General features: G+C 38.7%; 1 protein-coding gene across 1 annotated transcript in view; it reads left to right on the top strand.

Annotated features, from left to right (window-relative positions):
- The first annotated feature begins 4095 nt into the window (after positions 1-4095).
- The window catches only part of LOC138080647 (serine/threonine-protein kinase MRCK alpha-like), a 62457-nt gene continuing 44954 nt past the window's right edge, over positions 4096-21598 (top strand). The window contains exons 1-5 of the mRNA XM_068973523.1: positions 4096-4166; positions 11469-11562; positions 11937-12067; positions 13681-13745; positions 18701-18777. Coding sequence (XP_068829624.1) covers positions 4096-4166; positions 11469-11562; positions 11937-12067; positions 13681-13745; positions 18701-18777 — 438 coding nt within the window. The remainder of the gene's footprint in view (positions 4167-11468; positions 11563-11936; positions 12068-13680; positions 13746-18700; positions 18778-21598) is intronic.

Raw genomic sequence — 21598 nt, 5'->3', positions numbered from 1 at the left:
TGTATGGAAAGAGTAACAGGGAAACTTACACTGCCAAATGTAAAATAGATAGCCAGCGGGAATTTGCTGTATGGCTCAGGAAGTTCAAACAGTGGCTCTGTATCGACCTAGAGGGGTGGGGTGGAGAGGGAGATGGGACGGAGGTTCAAAAGGGAGGGGATATATGTATACCTATAGCTGATTCATGTTGAGGTTTGACAGAAAACAACAAAATTCTGTAAAGCAATTATCCTTCCCTTAATAAATTAAAACATAGTGAAAAAAAAAATGAAGGCCCTGAATAGCAAAGTTCTCATGAAAAGCAGGTATTCATCTCTGTTTTACAAACTAACAATTGTTATTATATTTATTTATATTTATTCCAATATTAGAGTAAATGTGTATGACCTTTGCGACTTTAGGAATAGAGTTTGAACACAGCACATTTAGGACTCAAGCTATTGCTCAGAGATACAGCAGTCACTCAGTTTAGCATGCCTCATGGCCATTTCTCAGGTGAACAGGTATTTAACAGACTGTAACTCCCGATTCTAAGACCTTTGTCTGCCATGGTCCTTGACTCTTATTCCATTTCCTAAGAGGTAAGGTTCTGTGATGGTGTCAGGCACAAGAATATTAAAAATGTCTATTTTGTGTATTTTATTAGTTTTGCAAAGCTTATATACATGTATATATGTTTGTGCCTCTGTGTCTGTGGATGTATGTGTGTGTTCATGTGTAGTATGTTTATAGGCATGTGTGTGAAGCATATGTGTATTTGTGTGGTATGTGGATGTGTATACGTATGTATGTATGTGTATATGTGTGTATGTGTCTGTATGTTCATTTAGTTCTTTCTGCCGAGAGGTCCTAGAAGCATTTATAAGCCAGTAGCAATGAGCACATAGTAGCATGCTGTTTTCTAAATACCACTCCCCATAAAATAAAAACAAAGGTCCTTGGAAAATTCTTGATTCCATGTCTCAGACAGTGAAAGAACAAGATGACCTTGGTACATATGCCAGAAAGCAAAAATGTCTTCAAGTAATATTGCAGCTTGTGAAAAGGACTTAAGAGTTGTTTTGAAGTCTTTCCCTTTGGCCAACAGGAGATGATTGTCCAGACAGAATGAACATTTTATCCCCTCCTAAATTCATATGTGGAAATTCTAACCACCAACGAGTTGGGCTTGGAGGTGGGGCTTTTGAGAGGTAACTAGGTTTGATGAGATCGTGAGAGTTAAGCACTTGCAAGAGACATCAGAACACCCCTCCTTTTTCCAAGTGCACATTAAGAAGAGCCCATATGAACACACAGTGAGACAGCAGCCACCTATAAACCCAGAGAAGCCCCAGGATGAAACCTGCCTTTATAATGCTTTGTTCCTGAACTTGTAACTTCCAGAACTGTGAGAAATACATTTGTGTCATCCAAGTCAACCAACCTATGGTGTTTTGTTATAGCATCCTGCACTGACTAATAAAGGAGACAACTGAGCTTCAAAATAACTAAGGAATAAAATTAAATAGGAGCACGTGAGTATATACTGATGTAAATAAATTAATGAATACATAATAAGTGAGAGAAAAGGAAAAGCTGTTTCTTACAGTAAATGCTAATTAACAAATGTAGAAGAAATGATGGCATTGGAGATGTGTATTCAGAGCATTGGGCTTTCCGGGTGGCACAGTGATAAAGAACCTTCCTGCCAATTCAGGAGTTCTAGGGGATTCAAGTTTGATCCTTGGGTCAGAAAGATCCCCTGGAGAAGAGCATGGCAACCCACTCCAGTATTCTTACCTGGAGAATCCCCTGGACAGAGCAGCCTGGCGGGCTACAGTCCATAGTGTCTCACAGAGTCAGACACAACTGAAGCAACTTAGCATGTACACTTACTTCAGAGCATATTAAGAATGAACAATGAGTGAAAGTTTGATGAAGAACAGGATAACTGCTTAGTTTTGAAATATTTTCCCTACCAAACAGCTTATTAGTTAGAAATGGAGACAAGAAAATTTATAGTCAAGGAACAATCTGCTTACCCAAACAATGTTAATATCACCAACAATGAGGCAAATGGCCATCAAGTGTCCCTGGGGTTCTTGGTGTTGGAGTATGTGCCATCCTACAGGGTACTATAGGACATAACATCAGTTTTATGGAATTCCTCCCCAAGCTGCTAATATGTATCTAATCATGTGGAAACCAAACTAAAAATAATCGGTTCACATTTTTCAGTTTCCAGGTCATGAAAGACATGAGGAAAGTCTCCCGATTAAAGATATATGACCTAAATGAAATGAGCAGTCCCAGATTCTATCCTGAACCTAGAGCAACATAATTATGAAGGGCATTATTAGGACAAATAACAAAATTTGAATATAGGATATGTTTTAGTTAAAAGTGTTGTGATGATGATGAGTGTCCAGGTTTTTAATTCTGTGGTTATGTAATAAGTGTATTCTTAAATGTTTCAGTTCAGTTCAGTTCAGTCACTCAGTCGTGTCCGACTCTTTGTGACCCCATGAACCGCAGCACACCAGGCCTCCCTGTCCATCACTAACTCTCGGAGTCCACTCAAACCCATGTCTGTTGAGTTAGTGATGCCATCCAACCATCTCATCCTCTGTCATCCCCTTCTCCTCCTGCACTCAATCTTTCCCAGCATCAGGGTCTTTCCCAATGAGTCAGCTCTTCCCATCAGGTGGCCAAATATTGGAGTTTCAGCTTCAGCATCAGTCCTTCCAATGAACACCCAGGACTGATTTCCTTTAGAATGGACTGGTTGGATATCCTTGCAGTCCAAGGGACTCTTAAGAGTCTTTTCCAACACCACAGTTAAAAAGCCTCAATTCTTCGGTGCTCAGCTTTCTTTATAGTCCAACTGTCACATCTATACATGACCACTGGAAAAACCATAGCCTTGACTAGATGGACCTTTGTTGGTAAAGTAATGTCTCTGCTTTTTAATATGCTGTCTAGGTTGGTCATAACTTTCCTTCCAAGAAGTAAGCATCTTTTAATAAAGTCTAGTGTCTTTGACTTATTTTCAGATGATTCAGGGAAAAAAAATGGAGAAAAAGAGAGTGAAAGAGAGATAAAGTATGTGGGACAAAATATTTAAAATGTTAAATTTGATAATTTCAGGACCTCTTTGTCTAGTCTTATGATTTTCTACAAGTTTCAAATTTTATCAAAATTGACAATTACCAAAAGGAAGTATCTCAACAAAACAAAGCAGAATAAAAAATTGTAAAACAACTTATAACAATTCCTACTTGTCATATATATATTTGTGGGCTTCCCAGGTAGCACTAGTGGTAAAGAACTCACCTGCCAATGCAGGAGACATAAGAGACGTGTGTTGATCCCTGGATTGGGAAGATCCCCTGGAGGAAGGGCAAGGTAACCACTCCAGTATTCTTTCCTGGAGAATCCCATGGACAGAGGAGCCTGGTGGGCTACAGTCCATAGGGTCACAAAGAGTTGGACATAACTGAAGTGACTTAGCACGCATACATATATATATTCATATATATATATAAGGGCAGGGGGTGAAGAGGGCAACAGAGTATGAGATGGTTGGATAACATCACTGATTCAGTGGACATGAGTTTGAGCAGACTCTGGGAGATAGTGAAGGACAGGACAGCCTGGAGTGCTGCAGTCCACGGGGTCACAAAGAATCAGACACAACTTAGTGACTGAACAACAACAATATAAATTCATATCTATTTCATATATGTGTGTTATATATGAAAGTTCAAGTCAAAGATTATGTCTAATGATCTAGTATCACAATGTCATCACCAGAATACCCTCCTGGATGGCTCTCATTCTGTGTTCCAGGGAATGATTTCCTCCTTTCTCACAAGCTGAACCATTACACATGGATGCCCATCAAGCCTGCACAGTTGAGTCTTCTCACTCAACTGCCACTGAAGTCAGAACTGAACTTGGAACCCTGGAGCAGGACCCTTCCAGCCCCAGGGAGCAGCAGTTGGCCTCACACTGGCAGATCCTTTGGACAATTGGATGACTTAGAGCTAGACTTTCCAGCCTTCTTTCTCCACCAAGATCTCCAAGAAGGGAAACCCTGGGACTGTTCATGTCACTATGAGCAAAGACAGAACTTCCTTATTCTATAGGCTGAATAATTATAAGCCTTTAAAGAACACATCAGGAAGGTACGTCAGGCCCATCTACAGTTTTTTTCCTGTTAATTTACCAGTTGTTGCTGAATCACTAAGTCGTGTCCAACTCTTTGCAACTGCATGAATGGTAGCACGCCAGGCTCCATGGGGTTATCAACGCAAGAATACTGAAGTGGGCTGCCATTTCCTTCTCCAAATTTACCAGTAATAACTCAATTATACTTTTTAAAAATATACACTAAATAGCATTTATACTTAGAGCTGAATCTCTGGACTTCTGCTTTCAAAATATTTTTTAAGCTAAATTTCTCATTTCTTTTCTCACTAATTATAACAAGAAATGGTGCTTAGAAATACAGGTCACACTATTTTAAAATACATCATGAAATTAATGAACTAGGAAATGAACTGTGTTTATCAAACATCCTTCAATTTACTTTCTTGATTTATCAAGTTTAAGGTTTTGAATGAGACTTAAAATTATGACACTTTCTGTGAACTCTTTTTCGGTGTATGTTTAAAAAAAAGCAAAAAGGTTGTGTGTCCAAAATATGCAAATATAAATATGTATACACACACATACATATGTGTATATACACATGCACACACATACATATGTGTATTACAAACATATGTAAATATATATTAGAACAATTTTTTAGAATTTGAATATAGTCTATATTTTAGTTAATGAGTGTGTCAGTGTTGAATTTCTAGTTTTTGATTTTTGTACTGTGGTTATATAAGCAGTGTTCTTATATTTAAGTATTTAAGGGTAATAAATCCTTGTGTCTGCAACTTATTTTGAAATAAGTTAGAAAAAAATATGGAGAGAGAGTGAGTGATAGACAAAGTAAATGGGGCAAAATTTTATGTATATATACACACTCACACACACACACACACATATGCATGTATATATGTATCTATATATCTTTTGAGGTTTGGGTATGTTGTTGTTCAGTTGCTAAGTCATGTCTGACTCTTTACAACTCCATGAACTGCAGCATGCCAGGCTTCCCTGTCCTTCACTATCTCCTGGAGTTTGCTCAAACTCATGTCTATAAGTCATTGATGCCATCCAACCATCTCATCCCTGTCATCCCCTTCTCTTCTTGCCCTTAAACTTACCCAGCATCGGGGTCTTTTCTAATGAGTTGGCTCTTTGCATCAGGTGGCCGAAGTATTGGTGCTTTAGCTACAGCATCAGTCCTTCCAGTGAATATTCAGGGTTGATTTCCCATAGGATTGACTGGTTTGATCTCCTTGCTGTCCAAGGGACTCTCAAGAGTCTTCTCCAGGACCACAGTTTGAAAGCATCAATTTGGCACTCAGCCTTCTTTATGGTCCAGCTCTCACATCCGTTCATGACTACTGGCAAAAGCCATAGATTGACTATATGGACCTTTATTCACAAAGTAATGTCTCTGTTTTTTAATATGCTATCTGAGTTTGTCATAGCTTTTCTTCCAAGTAGCAAATGTCTTTTCATTTCGTGGCTACAGTCAGTGTTCTCAGTGATTTTGGAGCCCAAGAAAATGAAATCTGTCACTGTTTCCACCTTCCCCCCTATTTATTTGCCATGATTTTTTGAATGTATATATTTCAGATGCTTCTAACTCCTCTGCCAGCTAAATAAATAACAATTTTCCATTTTGTGTCTTAATTCTCAGATGCTTTTAATATGTTTAGACTCACATTAGTCCTAGGAGGTAGAACCAAATTGATTCCCGGGAATATGTGACCAATGCCTACAGTGGCCTCACTGTTATGTTTCTTCCTTGCACATATTTTGGTTTGTGTGTTCTGTCTAAACTCTTTTCATTATGATTTGTCATTAGGCAATTATTTCCTTTTAATTTCCCTAAGAATTTGTTCAAACATTGCATCCAGTTTCCTTCTTTGATCATTAACATGCAGGAAAGCCACACTAGAAAATATTTTTTTTTCTCTTAAAAGCCCTTCATATATATATCATGTATCACATGTAAGTATATATGAGATGCATGCTTGTTTCAAAAAGTTCCACTATAATTACACTTAATATAAAAGCATCATAATTGAGCCTAACAAACTTTCTGGAGATCAGATTCAAGCAAATGTATTTTTCAGTACATTAAATTCAGAATCTTTGATATTACCTCTTATGGTTAGGATACAAGATGCTCTAAGTATTTGTTAACAATTAAAATATTCAAAATTGTGTCTTTTTTTTCTATACGGCCTATCTTTTCTAAGGTGTTAAGAAAATTTGCCTATTTACTGGTAGGAATTGATTTAATCCAGCAGAGTAATTATTCTATGAGAACTATTGTTTCATAAAGATTGAATTGGAGACAGTGGAGGCAGTGGAGACACTGAGAGTAGGGCTTTTGTATTCTCTCTGCATTTGATTAAGAATTCTGATAGTTCCTGGAGGAATCAACCTGCCTGACTTCAGACTATACTACAAAGCTCCAGTCATCAAGACAGTATGGCACTGGCACAAAGACAGAAATATAGATCAATGGAACAAATTAGAAAGCGCAGAAATAAATCCATGCACCTATGGACACATTATCTTTGACAAAGGAGGCAAGAATATACAATGGAGAAAAGACAATCTATTTAACAGGTGGTGCTGGGAAAACTGGTCAACCACCTGTAAAAGAAGGAAACTAGAACACTTTCCTACACCATACACAAAAAGAAACTCAAATGAATTAAAGATATAAATGTAAGACCAGAAACTATAAAACTCCCAGAGGAAAACATGAGCAAACCACTCTCTGACATAAATCACAGCAGGATCCTCTATGACCCACTTCCCAGAGTAATGGAAATAAAAGCAAAAATAAACAAATGGGACCTAATTAAACTTAAAAGCTTTTGCACAATGAAGGAAACTCTAAGCAAGGTGAAAAGACAGCTTTCAGAATGGGAGAAAATAATAGCAAATGAAGCAACTGACAAAGAATTAATCTCCAAAATATACAAGCAGCTCATGCAGCTCAATACCAGAAAAATAAATGACCCAATCAAAAAATGGGCCAAAGAACTAAACAGACATTTCTCCAAAGAAGACATACAGATGGCTAACAAACACATGAAAAGATGCTCAACATCACTCATTGTCAGAGAAATGCAAATCAAAACCACAATGAGGTACCATCTCACGCTTGTCAGAATGGCTGCTATCAAAAAGTCTATAAACAATAAATGCTGGAGAAGGTGCAGAGAAAAGGGAACCCTCTTACTCTGTTGGAGGGAGTGCAAACTAGTAGAGCCACTCTGGAGAACAGTGTGGAGATTCCTTAAAACACTGGAAACAGAACTGCCATACAACCCAGCAATCCCACTGCTGGACATACACACCAAGGAAACCAGAATTGAAAGAGACACGTGTATCCCAATGTTCACTGCAGCACTGTCTATAATAGCTAGGACATAGAAGCAACCTAGATGTCTACCAGCAGGCGAATGGATAAGAAAGCGGTGGTACATATACACAATGGAATATCACTCAGCTATTTAAAAGAACGCATTTGAATCAATTCTACTGAGGTGGATGAAACTGGAGCCTATTATACAAAGTGAAGTAAATCAGAAAGAAAAACACTGATACAGTATATTAATGCATATATATGGAGTTTAGAAAAAATGGTAATGATGACCCTATATGTGAGACAGCAAAAGAAACACAGATAGAAAAAACAGACTTTTGGACTCTGTGGGAGAGGGCAAAGGAGGGATGATTTGAGAGAATAGCACTGAAACATGTATATTACCATAAGTGAAATAGATCACCAGTCCAAATTTGATGCATGAAACAGGGCACCGAAAGCTGGTACACTAGGACAACCCTGAGGGATGGGCTGGGGAGGGAGATAGGAGGGGGATTCAGGATGGGGGCACATGTACACCCATGGCTGATTCATGTCAATGTATCGCAAAACCCACCATAATATTGTAAAATAAAGCAACTGACAAAGAATTAATCTCCAAAATATACAAGCACCTCATGCAGCTGAATACCAAAAAAGTAAATTAGCCTCCAATTAAAATAAATAAATTAATTTTTTTAAAATAATTTTTTAATACTTTTTAAAAAATACTTCGGATAGTTTCACTCCAGTTCTAACTCTGGCATTATACGGGAGTTTAGATCCAGTTTATTATTTACTGACAATATTTTAGATGTAATTGTAAGTTACTAATTATGTGTCCATGTTCTTGTGTTTCCTGTCTTCCCTCTCTCTTGAATTCAGTGTCTGTCTTGCACTAGAGAACATCCTGGAGGACTTCTTTCAGAAAAGTCTGTGTTGTACACTTCCTACATCTTTGTATGTCCAAAATTTTCTTTCATTTGCTTTTATACTTGCATTTTTTATTTGCCAGCCTCAGAGTTAAATGGCAACCCACTCCAGTGTTCCTGCCTGGAGAATCCCAGGGATGGCAGAGCCTGGTGGGTTGCTATCTATGGGGTCTCACAGAGTCGGACATGATTGAAGTGACTTAGCAGCAGCAGCAGCAGCCACTGTTAGAGGAGGCAATGGCAACCCACTCCACTGTTCTTGCCTGGAGAACCCCAGGGATGGGGGAGCCTGGTGGGCTGCCATCTATGGGGTCGCACAGAGTCGGACACTGCCGGGGTCCAGCCCTGGTGGATCCAGGGAATTCGAAGCAGGGACGGCATTGGCGAGGAAAAAACTTATTTATTTATTAATATAAGATTAGGAAATAATAGTATAGTAGCAAAATTAAGTGGAGAAAAAGAGGCTTGGTTTACGTGGAAAGCCAATAAAGTTCCAGACAAGAAGCTTGCACCATCTACATTAGGCCACCAGCATCCTCTTGAATATTGGAGGGTGCCCCGCCTTGGACTCCCTCTTGTGTGGATCTTAGAAGCCGGGACAAGTAAGTAGACATGGCGAGCCTCCACGCCCCAGATGGGAATTCAGCCAGAAAACAGAGTAAAGAGGAGACACAGGGGAAACCAGTCCTTCCAATGACTGGCCCGGCCTCTATTGTCTAGAAAGGCCTTTTATACCTTTTTGATTGTACATAGAGATCAATGGGTAATACAAAGTTATGCAGTGTTAGCAGTCCAGACTCTTATCAAAACCAGGCTTTTCTCTCTGCATACCTAGTTGCATACACAAGTCTTAGGTGATTTACATCATCTTCTGGCCAAAAGGGCCAATTAACATTTTACAGCCTTTTTTTCTTATAAGGGTTTGTCAACCAGAAGATTTATTTGTGTTGTTCTTCTCAAAGTCTGGTGCCACTCTCAGAAAACACTAAATAAAGTTACATTCTTACATAGCAAAGATACAGCAATTTATAACAAGTAAAAGGAGTACAGTGATTTATAACAAAAGAAAAGTAATTAACTCAAAAGTCTAGTGTTGCTAACATCAAAACTGTTATATACCTTTTTTCATATCCCATTTACATTGATTAACATCCTCCCAGGTGCCTAAAAGATAAAGAATATGGAGGCCTGGCGGCAATTATTGAGTCAGCAGTGAAAACCCATCACCAATATGATTTTTAGCCCTTTAGAAAAGGCTCTGTATCTTTAAGATGCTTTTAAGCTTTGTGCCTCTTGTGGTTGGGGGGCTGTAAGCAATTCACAAGCTGTAAGAGGTCCGGGGGGACCTGTTAGGCAAGCTAGAGAGTTATCAGAGGGGGTTTAACTGAAACATCCCTTTCAAATGCAGAAGACTAAAGCCCTGAGTTGACTTTTTTCCAGAGAGTGTCAGAAGAGTGGAAAAGCAGAGTACAAAGGCCGGCAGATTTTGGGGTTTTGGGTACATGCTCAGAAAATACCAGAGGGACACCCTGAGATCTGATTCATCTTGCCCATCAGATCTCTGCCGCATGACCTTGTCACAGGTGGGATTCCTCATGCTGGCTCCCGGCAGGACACGACTGAAGCGACTTAGCAGCAGCAGCAGAGTTTCCTAGAGAGTGATAGGACTAACAATCCCATTAACTGAGGGATCATCTAGGAATGGAGGTGTAATGCTGTTATATTAATAAAGTAGTGTAGACTGTAATGCTTGTGTGTGTGTGTGTGCATGTTCAGTTGTGTCTGACTCTTTGTGACTCCATGGACTGTAGCCTGCCAGGCTCTTCTGTCCCTGGAATTTTCCAGTCAAGAATACTGGAGCAGGTTGCCATTTCTTTCTCCAAGGTATCTTCTTGACCCAGGGATCAAATCTGTGTCTTTTGTGTCTCCTGCATTAGCGGGCAGGTTCTTTACCAGCTGAGCCAGCAAGGGACTCATACACTATGCTTGAAAGTGAAAGTGAAATCGCTAAGTCGTGTCTGACTCTTTATCGACCCCATGCACCAGGCTCCTCTGTCCATGGGATTCTCCAGGCAAGAGTACTGGAGTGGGTTGCAATTTCCTTCTCCAGGGGATCTTCCCGACCCAGGGATCAAACCCAGGTCTCCCCCCTTGCAGGCAGATGCTTTACCCTCTGAGCCACCAGGGAAGCTTAACACTATGCTTACCAGTAAGCTATTTTACATATGGGCATAGTGTGGATTTTCAATGATGACATTAATATTTAAATTAGTCTCTAAGAAGAAACAGTTTGGAATAGTGAACTTCCTTAATTAAGTCAGTAAAACTATAAGCTGAGCGCCAAAGAATTGATGCTTTTGAACTGTGGTGTTGAAGACTCTTGGGAGTCCCTTGTTCTGCAAGGAGATCAAACCAGTCCATCCTAAAGGAAATCAGTCCTGAATATTCATTGGAAAGACTGATGCTGAAGCTGAAACTCCAATACTTTGGCCACTTTGGCAAATAACTGACTCATTTGAAAAGACCCTGATGCTGGGAAAGATTGAAGGTGGGAGGAGAAGGGGATGACAGGGGATGAGATGGATGGATGGCATCACCAACTCAACTGACATGAGTTTGAGAAAACTTGGGAGTTGGTGATGGACAGGGAGGCCTGGCATGCTGCAGTCCATGGGGTCACAAAGAGTCAAACACAACTGAGCGACTGAACTGAACTGACTGAAAACTATCTTTGCCTTGAATTAATGATTTCTCCTACTACATGATCTGAACCTGGAAGTAGTCTACTCTTGTCCAGTGTGGCCTAAATCTGGTCAACCATTTCACGTGTTCTATGAGCATTATAAAAATCGAGGATAATATATATTTTAGAGGTATCTTTAGATTTTTACTCTTTTCTGTTGGTCAGAAATTATTTGTTATGACTCCTTAAATACTTTATGCTAAGATTTGTTGTCCTGTATCTTTCTTTATCCTCATTTAGGTTGATTAATTTTTTTTCCATGTTTGCCTTTATCTGTCTTTTACTTTTTATATTATAGCATCAAGGATGAAAAAGAGTCCCAGGACTTGGTGTTAGAAAAAATCAAAGAAGAGGAGTCTTTAAGAAATTCCAGCTTGGTTTTAGGAGCAAGAGTGAGTGTCAGTCCCAGCCCAGGAAGGCTCATAAAATGGAAAAAAGGAAAGCTAAAATGATGATAATAAACTTGCTGAATAATCTCAGTTCATTGGATTTCAACCTGAAAAATGCCTTTTCATAAGAGATCAGCCCTACTATTTTTGGAAAGGAAGGCATTTATCAGAATTATAAGAATAAAAATGAGACTGTTCACAGGAATTTTTAATACTATCCCCAAATTTATTGAAAAATGATACATTTTATCAATCAGTTTTCTGTTTACTATTCAAGAAAACTAATAGTCCCCAGCACCTCCTAACTTTTTCTAGAGGTGATTTAAAGTTTTGTAAACTTAAGATGGAACTCAAAACCTACTTACCTGATTTTGTAGAAAATGCCAGGGGCAATGGAGCGATATGATAAACTGGATATGTCAGCTCTGATTATGTTGGAGTCAGCTTTGGACAGAGAGCAAATTTCCAGAAAGATCCTCCCAGAGGCTGTGCCAGTCACTCTAAACTGGTGAGACCAACTGATACCATTTTTTAAATGATTGTTTTACAATCTGGTTGCAAAGTGTTGTGTTTAGTTTCTTCCTAAGACATAAAGTATGGGTTTTAAAAAAAAAGAATTGGATTTATTTCTATGAAAAATTATGAAAGTTTGAAAGCAATTACTTACTTTTAACATATGTACTTTCAACAGGCTTTAATTGATTCCAGTATCTCTACAAAATGATATCAATAATATTAAAAACTAAATCATCTGTGAATGAAATTTCTGTTGTTTTCTCTTTATTTGCAAAATGTCCTTGAATCACAGGTACCCCAAATCGTCTAGTAAGAAATACCTTGTATATGTAGAAAAAATGTTTTGAATAGTAATAGAATGAGGTAAACTCAAAATGTGGCATATTTCCCATGGACCTTTAACTATTAAATGACCTTTAACTTCTACTGAGGTTAATTTCCATATATTTTTAATTATAGCTGTAACTTGCACATGGCAATATGTGTATTTTTTAAAGGGTGCCTCTCTCCATTCTGTTTGCTGGTCAGTAAAGTGGTTTGTTTTATTCTTATCAGAAACATAGAGCAAATTAAACTCCAACAGCATGTATGCTGCTGCTGCTGCTAAGTCGCTTCAGTCATGTCCAACTCTGTGCGACTCCATAGACGGCAACCCACCAGGCTCCCCCATCCCTGGGATTCTCCAGGCAAGAACAATGTGTATGATAATATGATAATCATACAGATAGACAGTAAACATAGCTAATAAATACATCAGTGTATTTGAGGTGGTATAGTACCAGAGAGTAAAAGGAAAAAAAGCAAGAAAATTCAAAGCCAGTGTGAAAATATAAACATGACAGCTTTTTCCTACATCAGTGTGCTCCAAAGGAGTGATTTTAATGAGTCAAGAAGAAATGTAAGCCTCTGAGGGCCTCTTTCAGGCTTAAAGACTAATTCACTTAACTGTAATTATTAACATTTGAATCAACTTCAGTGTAAACATTGAAATACTTAAAGCCAAAAGCTTCACATGTTACAAATGATCCAGTTATACAGTATACTTCATTTAAACATGAGAAAGACATTCCTCAGTGTGTGGATGATACAATGTAAACAGCTATCTGTATAATCTTCCAGAAAAAAACACATTATTTCATCTTATGCACAGAGCATCTCAGTTCACACATTTGCTTCAAAGTAGGCATGTAAATCAGAAAGAAACTTTCACTTTTCACTTTCATGCATTGGAGAAGGAAATGGCAACCCACTCCAGTGTCCTTACCTGGAGAATCCCAGGGATGGGGGAGCCTGGTGAGCTGCCGTCTCTGGGGTCTCATAGAGTCAGACACGACTGAAGTGACTTAGCAGCAGCAGCAGCAGCAGCAAGCATGTAAATCAGACAGAAAATAGTATATGTATGTACATTTATTTGCTCCATTATTTCAATTCCCTATGGAACAAATCCTGACACATTTTATTTGGAATGTTATAAGTAATAAATTCAGCTTAACTGAAGTCTCTAACTGCATTAGCCCTATATTCCAGCTAAGTGAGATCCACTTATAGGTCTGTATCCTGCACTTTGCATTTAATGGTGTCTTCCCTTTTCTCTACCTCTTTTAGTAAAATGAAAGCCAGAGAGAAGTACCAATCTGACCTGTGGTTAGAAACTGAACACCCGAATAAAGGTGAGACACTCAGATCTAAAAGTGTATGGGGCTAACTGTTGCCTAAATCAGTACCTATTGCACTCCATGTCCATGAATCCAATTAACTACAAGGGAACCAGTTTACTATGTGGGTGGAAGATTAGCTCTCATAAGCCAGCTTGGAGCCAAGGTTAAGGTCTGTGTGTATGTCTACTCTTGTTTGATAAAATGTTCAAAGAGTCATTTTGTTTGGTTTTATTTTATACAACTTCGAGATTTTTCTATCACAGTGGAAGCAGAGTATTTTACTTTGAGTGGAATTACCTTTTATAAAGACCTTTTGTAATTAGATTTTTTCAGTTTGTACCAGTCACATCCCAGTTTTGGGAAGCTCGCATGTGTCAGGCATAAGGCAAAGCCACTCTGGCAATGGGAAAATCTGCTATTCAAATTAGACAGAGTCGAGGCAGTGCGTGTCTGTGTGTTCAGAGCTGTAGGGGTCAAAGTGGGGATATTGCAAAGTGCAGCTGAGGAGACATCATCATGGGAGATGCCTCAGATTTGCATCAGGATGCTCCTGATCCTCCTCCACTTTTTTCCCATGGCGCATTTTAAAAAAAACTTTAATTGGAGGATAATTGCTTTATAATGTTATGTTGGTTTCTGCCAAACAACAGTGTGAATCAGCCATAAGTATCTCTGGTTCCTCTGCCTTTACTAAAACCAGCTTGAACACCTGGAAATTCACAGTTCATATGTTGCTGAAGCCTGGCTTGGAGAATTTTGAGCGTTACTTTACTAGCGTGTGAGATGAGTGCAATTGTGTGGTAGCGTGAGCGTTCTTTGGCATTGCCTTTCTTTGGGATTGAAATGAAAACTGACATTTTCCAGTCCTGTTGCCACTGCTGAGTTTTCAAAATTTGCTGACATATTGAGTGCAGCACTTTCACAGCATCATCTTTCAGAATTTGAAATAGCTCAACTGGAATTCCATCACCTCTACTAGCTTTGTTCATAGTGATACTTCCTAAGGCCCACTTGATTTCACGTTCCAGGATGTCTGGCTCTAGGTGAGCGCAGAAGAATTGATGCTTGAACTGTGGTGTTGGAGAAGATTCTTGAGAGTCCCTTGGACTGTAAGGAGATCCAACCAGTCCATCCTAAAGGAAATCAGTCCTGGGTGTTCATTGGAAGAACTGATGTTGAAGCTGAAACTCCAATATTTTGGCTGCCTGATGCAAAAAGCTGACTCATTTGAAAAGACCCTGATATTGGGAAAGATTTAAGGCAGGTGGAGAAGGGGACGACAGAGGATGTGATGGTCAGATGGCATCACCGACTCAATGCGCATGAGTTTGGGTAAACTCCAGGAGTTGGTGATGGACAGGGAGGCCTGGCATGCTGCAATTCATGGGGTTACAAAGAGTCGAACATGCCTGAGCAACTGAACTGAACTGAACTGAGCTGTTACGTAAGGCCCTTCCCTCTTAAACCTCCCTCCCACTCCCCACCCCTCTAGGTTGTTACAGACCATCAGGCTGAGTTCCCTGTGTTATACAGCAACTTCCCACTAGCTACCTGTTAAAGTGTATATATGTCAATGCTATTCTCTTAGTTCATCCCACCCTCTTCTTCCCTCGCTGTGTCATCAAGTCTGTTCTCTATGTCTGCATCTCTATTCCTGCCCTGAAACTAGGTTCATCAGTACTATTTTTCTAGATTCCATATATATGCATTAATATATATTTGCTTTTCTCTTTCTGACTTACTTCACTCTGTATGACAGACTCTGGATTCATCCACATCACTACAAATGACTAATTTCATTCTTTTTTATGGCTGAGTAATACTCCATTTTATATAGAATTTATTTTAAAAAAATAAACTGTGGGTGTTACCTTTAACGCTTGGAAGGGATATTTCATTTTCTCAACAGAGCTGCTTCTTTTTTTTTTTTTTTTTTTTTTTTTAAATTTTTTATTAAATTTTAAAATCTTTAATTCTTACATGTGTTCCCAAACATGAAACCCCCTCCCACCTCCCTCCCCATAACATCTCTGTGGGTGATCCCCATGCACCAGCCCCAATCATGCTGTATCCTGCGTCAGACATAGACTGGCGATTCAATTCTTACATGATAGTATACATGATAGAATGCCATTCTCCCAAATCATCCCGCCCTCTCCCTCTCTCTCTGATGCAAGACAGGAAAAAAGACACAGCTGTGTATAACGGACTTTTGGACTCAGACAGAGCTGCTTCTTAAGCAAATATGTTAGCAGAGCTTCCGCCTGTCTGAGTTCACCGTTCCTCTCATTCCACAGTTTTTTGGTTCACATTGGATTCTATCAGACTGGGATGAATCTGCAAAAGCTGATCAACATTCTGGAGGGGAAGGAATAGGTGAATCAGGAATTCAAGATAGGCAAACTCTAGAAGTAAATATTTGTCTAATAAATATTTGTGGGTTGACTTTTTATGGACAATAGAAGAAACAGTTAAAAAGAACTTGAGTATCCTTACAAAGACAAGAACCAAGATAGGTCCTAATTCAAGAGAGAGGTAGAATAAGTGATGCACTGAACATAGAATAAATGATATAGCAAGTTCAGATGGTGGTGGCCTCAGGGCAGATGCTCCAGCAAAGGAATCAAGGCCAGGGTATTGCTCACTACAGAGCACCAGTAGATGGGGTCCTTTGGGACCCCAAAACCTTGATAAGTAGGAGTAGTGCTAAGCTTGACATTTTTTTGAAAGAACCTAAAAATAAAGACTATATATTATCACAATAATTTATCAAGCTAACATTTTAAGCTTTTCACATGAAGTTTTATTTTTCAGTTCAGTTCAGTTCTGTTGCTCAGTCTTGTCCGATTCTTTGTGACCCCATGGACTGCAGCATGCCAGGCCTCCCTGTCTATCACCAACTCCCAGAGTTCACCCAAACCCATGTCCATCAAGTCGGTGATGCCATCCAACCATCTCATCCTCTGTCATCCCTTTCTCCTCCTGCCCTCAATATTTCCCAGCATCAGGGTCTTTTCAAATGAGTCAGCTCTTCGTATCAGGTGGCCAAAGTATTGGTTTCAGCTTCAACAGCAGTCCCTCTAATGAATATTCAGGACTGATTTCCTTTAGGATGGACTGGTTGGATCTCCTTGCAGTCCAAGGGACTCTCAAGAGTCTTCTTCAACACCACAGTTCAAAAGCATCAATTCTTCAGCACTCAGCTTTCTTTATAGTCCAACTCTCACATCCATACATAACTACTGGAAAAACCATAGCCTTGACTAGACAGACCTTTGCTGGCAAAGTAATGTCTCTGCTTTTCGATATGCTGTCTAGATTGGTTATAACTTTTCTTCCAAGGAGGAAGCGTCTTTTAATTTCATGGCTGCAGTCACCATCTGCAGTGATTTTGAAGCCCCCAAAAATGAAGTCTATCACTGTTTCATTTTTATTTGTCACAGTTTTATTTTTACCATTTTTTTCCCCTGAATGGTGTAGAGCAGTACAATCTTTATGCAGTATTATGTGACATTTCTGAGCACATTTCCTTATTTGACTATTAAGAAATTGTATTAGCAATTTAGAGCTGGAAAATTCACATTCACGGCAATATCAGTTGTTAAATGTATGCTTATTGGAGAAGGTATAAATTCCTACTTTTTTTTCTCTCATACTTAAATAAAGGTATACTCTTACCATGAGATTTTATTTTTTAATATATTTAAAGTTCATACAACTGCTAAATGATAATGTATGGAATTTCTTTAAAATTCCTTTAAGGAAAAAAAGAAACTTGTAGTTGGCTATTTTATTTTGTCTAAATAAATAAAGCCTTGATACTACCATAAAAGTTTTAAGTATAATTAATATTTGTTTTATATCTGCCTGTGTTCTTCTTATAGATAACTTAGGCTAAGAAATGCATACATTTGACCCTCCATATCTGTGAGTTCCATGTCTGTGGATTTACCCAAACTCAGATAAAAAATACAAAATAAAAAATTTATGGAAAGTTCCAAAAAGGAGAACTTGATTTTGCTGTGCACCATTCTATTTACATAGAATTTATATTGAATTTGCCAGCTTCCAGCAACTATTAACATAGCATTTACATTGCATTCAGTACTATAAGTAACCTAGAGATGATTTAAAGTATAGAGGAGGATGTGGGTATGTTATTACATGCAAATACTACATTACTTCATGTAAAGAACTCGAGCATCGGAGGACTTTGGTATCTGCAAGGGGTACTGGAAGCCATATCCTGTGGATACTAACAGATAATTGTACCAGGTACCTGGGAGGAATAATTTGAAATTGATTCCTGCTGTAGGGAGAAGCTAACATAGAAAAAGCATCTATCATTGGTGAAATTTGCTTATATTGCTGAAATCCCCTTGAGTCTTCTAAAAATGTTTCAAATTTTATTTAAATGTAATACTATTAAGGAAAAGAAAGCAATGACTTGACACACACGAGTTAATTCATGGAAATGTACATAATTTATTTATATAGTCTCATTATAAGTTTATATAAATTTGCTAAAATTATTTCATTTGAGATGCATAATTCTCAGATATACTTAATATATAAAAATAAATATAAACCTATTTTGATTTAAATATGTATACAAGGACTTCCCAGGTGGCACTGGTTTTAAAGAACCTGCCTGCCAATGCAGGAGACGTAAGAGACATGGTTTCCTTTCCTGGGTCAGGAAGATCCCCTGGAGGAAGGCATGGCAACCCACCCCAGTATTCTTGCCTGGAGAATTCCTTGGACAGAGAAACCTGGTGGGCTACAGTTCATAGGGTCGCACAGAGTCAGACACAACTGAAGCAACTTAGCACGCACACACACACATAATAAGTCAGGTTATCTCCAAAAATGTGGTCTGAAAACAATTTTAAAGAGATTAAGGTTGAAAAAGGCATGAATGTTGGTTTCAGTTTTCTCACTTTAAACTGCTTGCTGTTGTCTTCCAGGTTTACTGTTACAAGACCCAAGTTCATCTTCCTTGGCCCTTTTTAATACAACTTCTAATGCCGTGGCTCAGTGTGAAGTAAGTACTAAACTTCTTGGGTATGTGCTGCAGCCACTTCAGAAGTCACTGATGCTTTCAGAGTAGCACTTCCCTTTGCAATAAAACTCTTTTAATATTCCATGGGAGATAACTGGAGGCTTGACATAAGCACATAACAAAGAAACAGTTTTCATGGAAATAAGGCTGCAAGTTTATGTAGGCTGTAAAGTCATCTATATTAGAATTAAAATAACAAAATATTTTACATCGTGAATTCTGACACACGTAGAGAAAAGTACGTAAAACACCTCTGTTACCTGCTCTCAGGTGAAAATCGGGAAGATGATTGATGCCCCACAAGGGTGCCCGTCCTCAGAAACAGCAAGCCTTCTCTTTCTGCTGGGGGCAATTGCTACTCTGCTGCTCACCTTGCTTTTTGATGTTTTTACATCTAGTGAATGTATGCATCTCTAAACAAGAGGATTTAATTTTAGTATGTAAGTAGAATCACACTGTACAGGTTCTTTTGTATCACAGCTTTGCGTGGGTGAGTCTCATTTATGTGTAGTAAAGGCAAGAATACTGGAGTGGGTTGCCATTTCCTTCTCCAGAAGATCTTCCCGACCCAGGGGTTGAACCGACGCTTTACCATCTGAGCCACCCAATAATATGTTCAACTGTATTTCAACATATGTGATCACCTATTATGTGAATATACAATAGTTTATTTATCCATTCTGTTTTTGGGGAATCCTTGGATATGTGTCTGGTTCCAGTCAGGAAACTAAGAACTAAAACAGTTAATAGAGATGTTTCATTTTATTTATTTATTTTTAAAAACTTTATTTAGGTGCAATTGATTTACAACTGATGTACATATTTAATGTATACTATTTGATGACTTTGTACATACTCATACACCCATGAAACAATCACCACAATCAAAGTAATAGATATATCCATTACCTCCAAAAATTTCCTGTGCTTCTTTTTATTGTTGTAGAAACACTTTTGTCCCTCACATTGCTTGTTGGATCTTAGTTCTCTGACCAGGGACTGAACCGAGGCCCTCAGCAGTGGAAGCAGGGAGTCCTAACTCCTGGACTGCCATCCCTGGCAGAAATATGTTCTCCTACTACCATTCCTGTAAGAACACTTAACATAAACCCTCTTAACAAGTTTTCCAGTATACAATGCAATATGGTTAGCTATTGGCACAACTTTAAACAGCAGATCTCCAGAATTTATTCATCTTGCATAAGTGAAACTTTGTACTCACTGACAGATGTTTCCCCACTTTTCCTCTCCTGTAGTCATCAGCAACCAGCATTCCACTCTCTGCTTCTGTAAGTTTGACTACTTTAGATTTTTCCCATAAGTGGAATCATGTAGTATTTGTCTTCTGTAACTGGCTTATTTCACTTTCCATAATGTCCTATGGGATCATTCATGTGAAAGTGGAAGTGTTGGTCACTCAGTCGTATCTGACTCTTTGTGACCTCACGGACAATGAAGGTCCAGGATTCATTTCCTTTAGAATTGACTGGTTTGATCTCCTTGCAGTCCAGGGGCCTCTCAAGAGTCTTCTCCAAGAACACAGTTCAAAAGCATCAGTTCTTTGGTGCTTAGCCTTCTTTATGGTCCAACTCTCACAGCTGTACATGACTACTGGAAAAACCATAGCTTTGACTATATGGACCATTGTCGGTAATATCTCTGCTTTTTAATATGATGTCTAGGTTTGTCATAGCTTTTCTTCCAAAGAGCAATTGTCTTTTAATTTCATGGCTGCAGTCACCATCTGCAGTGATTTTGGGGCCCCAAAAAATAAAATCTTTCATTGTTTCCATTGTTTCCCCATCTATTTGCCAGGAAGTGATGGAACTGGATGCCATGATCTTAGTTTTTTGAATGCTGAGTTTTAAGCCAGTTTTTTCACTCTCCTCTTTCACCTTCATCAAGAAGCTCTTTAGTTCCTGTTCATTTTCTGCCATAAGGGTGGTATCATCTGCATATCTGAGGTTATTGATATTTCTCCTGGCAATCTTGATTCAAGTTTGTGCTTCATCCAGATGAGAATTTTGCACAATGTACTCTGCATATAAGTTAAATAAGCAGGGTAACAATATATAGCCTTGACATACTCCTTTCCCAATTTGGAACCAGTCTCTTCTCAGCACCAAAATCTGGTTTAGGGTTCTCCAGAGGAACAGAACCAACAGGAATTTATATCACTATCTATTTGTGTATCAATATCTCCTCCTGGTTATGTTCCATAATCATGTGAGCCAATTCCTTATAATATCTGTATCTTTTTATATGCTCTTATGTTTATCTATATGTATATGTTTTAATCTTTCATTTATTTAAGGAAATTATTTATGATCTATTTATGTGAGACAATTTCTTATAATGTCTGTATCTTTTTATCTATCTTTATGTATATTTATGGGCTTCCCAGGTGATGTTAGTGGTAAAGAACCCACTCACCAATGCAGGAACCATTAAGAGATGAGGGTTTGATCCCTGGGTCAGAAAGATCCCCTGGAGGAGGGCATGGCAACCCACTCCAGTATTCTTGCCAGGACAATCCCATAGACAGAGGAGCCTGGCAGGCTGTAGTCCATAGGGTCAGAAAGAATTGAACACGACTAGCAACTAAACAGTTAAATGAGATTGTAAGAGTGAGACCCTTGTCTGATAGTATTGGTGGCCTCTTCCATATGAGGGCACAGTGAGGAGCTGGCTGTCTGCAAGCTAGAAAGAAAATTCTCACCAGAAGCCAACCACACTGGCACCCTGATCTAAAACAGCCAGCCTCCAGAACTATGAGAAATACATGCCTGCTGTTTAGTCATCT

The sequence above is a fragment of the Capricornis sumatraensis genome, chromosome 6, assembly GCF_032405125.1.
Source record: "Capricornis sumatraensis isolate serow.1 chromosome 6, serow.2, whole genome shotgun sequence".
NCBI classification, from domain to species: domain Eukaryota; kingdom Metazoa; phylum Chordata; class Mammalia; order Artiodactyla; family Bovidae; genus Capricornis; species Capricornis sumatraensis.
Note: the sequence above shows the minus strand (reverse complement) of the source record. Positions and strands in the feature narration are given on the sequence as shown.